General features: G+C 39.9%; 1 protein-coding gene across 1 annotated transcript in view; it reads right to left on the reverse strand.

Moving 5' to 3' along the window:
- Positions 1–5,405: 5,405 nt before the first annotated feature.
- Positions 5,406–7,247, reverse strand: part of akt3b (v-akt murine thymoma viral oncogene homolog 3b) — a 22,811-nt gene continuing 20,969 nt past the window's right edge. Inside the window, exons 12-14 of the mRNA XM_005751664.1 lie at positions 6,768–6,855; positions 5,831–5,933; positions 5,406–5,582 (exon numbers count right to left, since the gene is read on the reverse strand). Coding sequence (XP_005751721.1) covers positions 5,497–5,582; positions 5,831–5,933; positions 6,768–6,855 — 277 coding nt within the window. The 3' untranslated portion in view covers positions 5,406–5,496. The remainder of the gene's footprint in view (positions 5,583–5,830; positions 5,934–6,767; positions 6,856–7,247) is intronic.

The raw sequence follows: 7,247 nt of genomic DNA on the forward strand, positions 1-7,247 counted from the left end.
CATGGACTGAACATACACACACCCACAATGGACAACTGTACCCTCAAACACACAATAATAACATGGACTGAACCACCACTCATAACCACTAGCACTTTATATAGCCTCTTAACTGCACTACTGCATAGTTCTGTGTAAATAATCATACGATAATTTTTAATTCTACAAGTGTTTACAACTTGCATAGTTCCCATTTCTGTATAGCTGTATATCTCATATTTCTGTATAGTTTTTTTTCATATTTATATCCTGTTCATAGCCTGTACATACTTATAGTTATAGCATATTCATAACATACTTCATACCGTGTACATTATAACATACCATAATAGACCCATTTCTGTAATATACTCATATATCTATATTATTGCTAATATATATTGTAATATATCTATATCACTAAAACACTTCTGGATGGATGCAAACTGCATTTCGTTGCCCTGTACCTGTGACATGTGCAATGACAATAAAGTTGAATTCTATTCTATTCTATTATTAACTCCGCCAGGAAGGTTAAGGTGCACATGAAAAACTGACTTTGATTTTAAAGACTTGATGATTTTGGTTTCCAGTGACTGTTAAGTAGATTTGGTCTCAGCAAATGACCCAGAATGTGTCAGTCGAGACTTTCAGCTAGAATATTCCACTCATCAAGAGTCCGTAGTTCATTTTAGTGAGTCCATCATTTCTGGGGCAGCATATTTTAGCTCTTTTAAGTAATTCACAGACAAAAAACCTGAAGCCACAGATTATCTACTAATCTTTACTGCAAGTGGTGTTTTTGCAAAAAAACAAACAGTTACTTTGTTTTACATCAAGAAGCTCCTGGGCAGTTTCAATTTATGAGATTTATTATTACGTTTCTGTACAGCAGATACTTTGATATTAGAAATGTAATATTTGGCTTTTTTAAAAACCATTTTGTCTTCCATGTTAAAGAACCAAAATATTTTTTTGCTATATTAATCCAATCCAAGTGTATCTGTAAAAAAAGTTGAACTTATTAGTTTTCTCAGATCTCTTTCTTCATAAAAGGCAAGATCTCATCTAAACAATAAAGAAAAAGGTCTGAAATCACCTGAAATAAAGAGTCACAACAGCAGAAACCCTGAAATGTATTTCTTTTAATTTAATTCAAAATAAATACTACCACGGCAATGCAAGTCCACTACTGGGTTCTTGCCCTAATGTTTTGGTAAGAAAACAAACAAGCAAATGATCGAAAAAAGAAAAAAAAATCAGTTATGCATCCATCATTCTTCAGCGACTTTCAAGAGGTGCCTTTTTAACAACATACAAGGTAACACTGTCTAGAATGACAAACATTAATAAAACAAACACTATGGTATAAAAAGGAGGGAAGGAGAAGGAACTGGGACTGAAGAAACCTGATGAAACCAGCACCGCACACACGCACACACACAGGAAATAAAACAAACAAACAAACAAACAAACAAACAAACAAACAAACAAACAAACGACAGTCCTCCAAGGCTCCTCTCATAGTTTTTTAAGAAGGTGAAGGGAACAGAAGTACAGTGCAGACTCCATGTTACAGATGTCCTCACATTTCTGGAGTCGATCGTTTTCAGGGACCATGGTGACATAAGAAAGGCGGGTTGGGGTTCGTCTCCATGGAAACATCCTCATGAATCACAAAAAAACCAAACAAACGCAAAACTGAAAAAACAAACAAAACCCAAACAAAAAACAGTGGAAGGGTCCATTCATTGACACGTGTTTATTTTTTCCTTTTAAATGTTCTTTTCTTCAAAGCAGTTTTTGAATCGTTTGCGGGTGGTTTGGATTTTTCGGTCACTATTCTCATCAGCAAGCTTAACATACAGTCACACAGAAAACAAATGTTTATGCCTCATAAGTGAAGACAAAAAGAACAAAAAAGGCATTGCATATTTACACCAAGAAGTTTGGGGCCACTTTTTTCTCGCAGTCCTCACAGTCTTCATACACGAGTGTCTCACGGCTCAGTTTTCTTGTGATCTGACATGATCAGTAAATTATTGATACTCTTACTTCAATTTAAATATTTGTCTGTGTGTAAATACATTTCTCTCATAATACTGACAAGATTAATTGGGTCAGGACCCCTGCGTCTGGAGCTGGAAGCCTCACTTCTGCTTAGCATCTGTGTGATAAATTACATTTTCTTCACTAAGATTTGTCATGTAAAAACAGTCTTTGTATCTGTGTTTGTGAGTCAATATTTCTCCTCTTAAACTGAAAACAATGTTTCTCTTTTTTTTTCTTTAAAAAAAAAATCTTTACAGCAATCTTCTTTTTAGGTTCCTGCACAGCTGCAAAACCCTTTCCCTTCACTTTTTACTCACTACTCGATATGTCTCTACCTGCGTCGTTACTTTAACACACAAAGACGTACCCATCCTCAGTTCTTCTTCTTAATCTTTCCAAACATCTGTAAATGTACAAAATACTTTCAAGTCGGCAGAATTCTCCAGCAAATCAGATCTGATGTGTGCTCACAGGTGAAAAGGCTGCTTCACAAGGACAGTTTAGCGGACAGTATTTGGGATGATTGGATCGCTTTCCCCAATTCTCCACAGTCAGTTCCACTTCTTGTAGGAAGTGTGATGCCTCAGTCAGGCCACTTCTGGGCAGAACTCACTAAACATATGCTAATACTGCCAGTGTGGGAGCCAAGCCTGCAAGCTAGTCCAGACGAGCAAACTCCAGCTGCAGTGTCAGTAACACCAACACGGCCCCCTCACTTTCACTACACTCCAAACACACCGTCTGCTGGTGGGTTTAAGCCGCCAAAGTCCCCACACTGACTCTGGCAAGTCAGTACTGCTGCTACTCGTAACCATCGCAACATCCACCTGTAGGGTACCAGGCCATACTCGGACTATCCAATGCTGTAATAAATTCATCACTTTAAGCTGTAGTTGCCCAACTACTGCCTTTAGTTGTAGCTGCACAGCACATCAGAGAAGGACTATCTTCTCATCCATATCATTTTTTGCCAAACTTACTGTCTGAATGAGTTTGGCAGCTTTCTGATCACTTTCAACAGCAGCTGAGCTAAGAAACAATAAAATATCCACACGTCTTACGGTTTCCAATGAACAAAACACTTTTTCAGCTACATGTCAGAACACACATTGGAACAGGCGATACCAGAAGATTGTCAATCTTGGTTTCTGGATATAACAGCTAGGTTACTTGTGTTAAGGACTCACTATTTGGAGGCTATTGGAGGGGCCTCCATAAAAGCAGAGGCCAGCAGGAATCAGTTCAGTGACCAAAGTAACTAACACATGATGGGGACGGAACTGCATGAAGCTCAGTCTGAACGGTCAAAAACGTTCTTGTGACTTGATGCATGGAGTTTTTCCTTTGCAGACACCTTTCTCACTCACTATGTGTCAATAGACCTCTCTGCATTGAATCATACCTTATAAAGCGCCTTGACGCGACTGTTGTGATTTGGAGCTATATAAATAAAATTGAATTGAAATTCAAAAAGGAAAATAACAAAAAACGAAAAGTGGTTGTCCAGTGTATACTTTTGTATTTGGTAACTAACTGCAAGTAACTGCAGTGACCTCTTTAGATCGCAAGGCAGTTCCAAAGGTCGCCTGGTGGGAGGCAATCTGTCAGACGACTGTGGTCTGACTCAGAGTGACTGAAATCACTCAGATTTCAAAGGCTTGCACATAACCGCTGGATAATTAGAAATAGACTGACAACATGTTGCTTTCTGAGTCAGCCTGTGCCAAAGAGAGCCACTCTTCTGTCTCTGTGCAACAAGACACTTGTCTCAGCTGGTTGGCAACTGGTTGTGTTCTTGTACATGCACAAAGCTGCTGATGTCATTTTTAAAGTAAAATTGCCATCCCAAGGCAACTGAACAAATCTGTTTAACACAGTTAATTTGTGCAAAAACATTGTATCCAAGTACAAATCTGACCCCATTAAATTGCAAACTGAGCGGATACAGCAGACAGACTGCTTGACTCCAATCTTATTGTCAAAGTCTTGATGCACCAAAAGTGCTTTGAAGATGGCAGGTGACACAGTTGCAGTGATTCTGTTCATGCTTTGGACTCCAACCACTGTTTTCACTAGTGTGACTGTAGCAATAGAGGGTTAAATAAGCAACCAGAAGCAGGAACAGGCATCAGAACCAACTACAAAGCAACGTGCAGCAAGCAAACTGCTTGGCATGTAGACGTGACCTGAGGCTTCTGCAAGTTGTGGAGCATTCTCGTGTCCCCATGTTTTGCAAAAACAGAAGAAAAGACCATCAAATCTCAGTTTGGAGTAAACTGCCGACTTCACTATGATCATTATAGACAACACTGCGGTTTACTACATCTGAGAGTAAGTGTGTGTGTGTTTCTGTGTGCTATGACAGCATATTCTTGACCCCCATTCAATCGCAAACTGTACATACATACATGAAGCCATGTTTCCCTGTGTAAACATCCATTCCATTCTAGTCCTACAGCTACAATGAAGAAGAAGAAAAAAAAGAGGAGAGGTGGATGATGAAGAGGAGAAGAAGCGGCGATGCTGCAGAGAAAGGCCTCGTTCCCCTGCCGGCTGTGGAAAGCTGGAGCGGTTAAGCTGAGTTTGAATGCGGTTGTGCTCTGTGGCGCCTGAGTGAACTGTGCAGTTTCTGGCAGTTTAGTGTTTCTTGTTTCAAAGTAACTTCAAAAAAGCGCAAAAATAAAATTAAATAAGAGGGAAGTTACTGCGACGAATGAAAGGAATGATATCGATTCACCCATTCTCATCTTCCAGCTTCTCTTTTCTGTTTGTTTGTTTTTTGTAATCTGTAGGCTCACTGTGATTTTCATCACCATGGATTTGGGAAATGTGCGCTGCCATGGCAAATGTACGAGGAAGAGTTTTTTTTGTTGTTGTTGTTTTTAATGAGTGAACCATGAGCCATGCACTTCTTCTCAACTATTTATGACCTTTCACATCCCAGAACCCACCCACCCTCTCCCCCTGATGAAAAATCCCAATCCCCAAAAACAACAAAAACACCACCCTGTAGGTATGATGCAAAACATCTGCACACATAAGGCAACATTTTTGGTTTTTTGTTCCCTAAAACGGCTCTTCCAAACCAAGTGCAAAAAAGTTAAAAGAAGAACAAAAAATGGGCAGAAACAACAAACAAAAATATTAACGCAACCTGGGTCGACAACTTAATACTGACAGAAAGAAAAAAGAAATAACAAAAACATTGCCTTCTGCAGTAAATAGCGCTGAAAATGTAGGAGACTTCTTTTTTAGTGTGGGGAGACCGGCTGGAGTCTATCCCACTGTGCAAAAACCTTTTTTAAAGTCCCTAAAAAGACTTCTCCCCCTCTGCAAGGAGGCAGAGAAGAAGAAAAAGAGGGGAGACTGGTGTTTTTTTGTTTTTGTTTTTTTTTCCTAAAATGGCTACGCGTTTTCCTCAAAATGGCCACAAATGGGGACGATACTGCCTGGCTGGGCTGGAGCTCACTCTCGGCCACTGGCCGAGTAGGAGAACTGTGGGAAATGAGGCCTTCGCTCGTTGTCTGCTGCATCCATCCCGTCCTCATCGTCTGTAAAAACACAAACAGGAAAACATAAGAATGTTCCACTTATGGACAGTAAGGTTGTCCTTACAAACTTTAACGGCAGTTATCCCGACTCCTCAGATATTCAGTGTGTCCAATACTAATACTGTTTTCATTTGCAGTTGGTGTTTAGAGCCAGTGCCATGCAAACACGCTAAACTCACACTAGCTGCTGGCAGTGTCATCTCAGTCAGTTAATACAATGCAATAAATTACAGTGAATGTGCACTTACATTTTTCCGGTGGAGTGATGGTGATGGTCTGTGCTGTGAACTCTTCATCGAAGTAGCGCGTGTCTGTCTCAGAGGTGACCTGAGGCTGGAAGGGTGGTACCAACTGGGACGGACAGAAAGCAGAGAGCGGTGGTGTTGTATCACTGAGGGGTTCAGTCTTCAAACAGCTTCACATATGCTGTCGTTTCAACTGAAGGAACACTTTTTTGGTCAAATGACTTTTATCAGTCGTGCTAATATAACACAGATTTTAATAGAGCATTTTACCCTACAGACACCCTCTGTACTTTTAAGATTAGGCTTAAAATTCACCTTCACTAATTAGGTCCTGCATTTTTTACAGTTAGGGTTAGATATTTTTGTTCACCTTAAACAGAACTCAAATCAAACATTTAGAGCCTTTTTTTCTTTTTACTTTATTAAAATTATTTTGGTGAGTTCTAAACTTTTAGATAGTCTAACATACACTAATACAAAGAAATTATCACCAGACTACAGAGTGTGTTATGTTTCTTCATTAGACGTACAAAAAAGGCAAATTTCAGGGGAATACAGTTTCCTGGTCCAAATGTGAACACAGAAGAACTGGGGAACAAAATCAGTTTAAAACTTCACACCATATTGTTGTCTGTGTCTCCAATACGCACATGGGAGGCCTGGGTGGACACGTTATTATGAAAGCTCAAGTTGAGGAAAAAACAACATACAAATATGTATAAAACGACCTGGTGGTACTTGTCTGACTGTGTTATAGTGTTCAAATGAAATAAAGATGAGGTAATGTTTTGTCCTTTGCATTCCATTTTGGATTTTACATGTCAGCCAGACTTCTTTTGAAAAATACGGTAACCCTGATACCAGAATACCTCAGAAACACTGTTTGAATCGATTTCGATTGAAGTGACGATGACGTCTAGCAGCTAAATCCTGCTCTCACCTTCTTGTCGTAGACGTCCTGCCAGTCGATTGTGCCAAAGAAACTGTGCCGCATGATCTCCTTAGCGTCATCCGGTCCACCGCCCAACCTGTCAACCAACACACAGAATAAGAAGGAGATGGCGTCAAAGTCATACATCAAATAGCGCTCTCACAAAGTCTCCATCAATGGAACCAGAATATCCACCTGCTACTGATCCCAAAATAACTTGATGGGGTGAACAAGTTCGCTCAGTGAAGCTGCAGTAGCCTCTTTTCACTGGCGTCTTCGTTAGACACAGAAAATGCTTCAGGGATGATAAGAGTGGAAACTTGAACGCAGCCACCAGCTGGTTGTGCCTGAGAACATTTTAGCTGGGCACCCATTAACATAAAGAGTTTGTGCTCTCATCAAGCGTGCGCAAGATTATTAATTTAAGCAACTGTATGTAAGAACATGTTATCTGGATATGTAACCACTTTGCCAAAGTCTGGCAGGAGA

Source organism: Pundamilia nyererei, unplaced genomic scaffold (assembly GCF_000239375.1).
Source record: "Pundamilia nyererei isolate P.nyererei 1_Seehausen unplaced genomic scaffold, PunNye1.0 scaffold00322, whole genome shotgun sequence".
Classification (NCBI taxonomy): Eukaryota; Metazoa; Chordata; class Actinopteri; order Cichliformes; family Cichlidae; genus Pundamilia; species Pundamilia nyererei.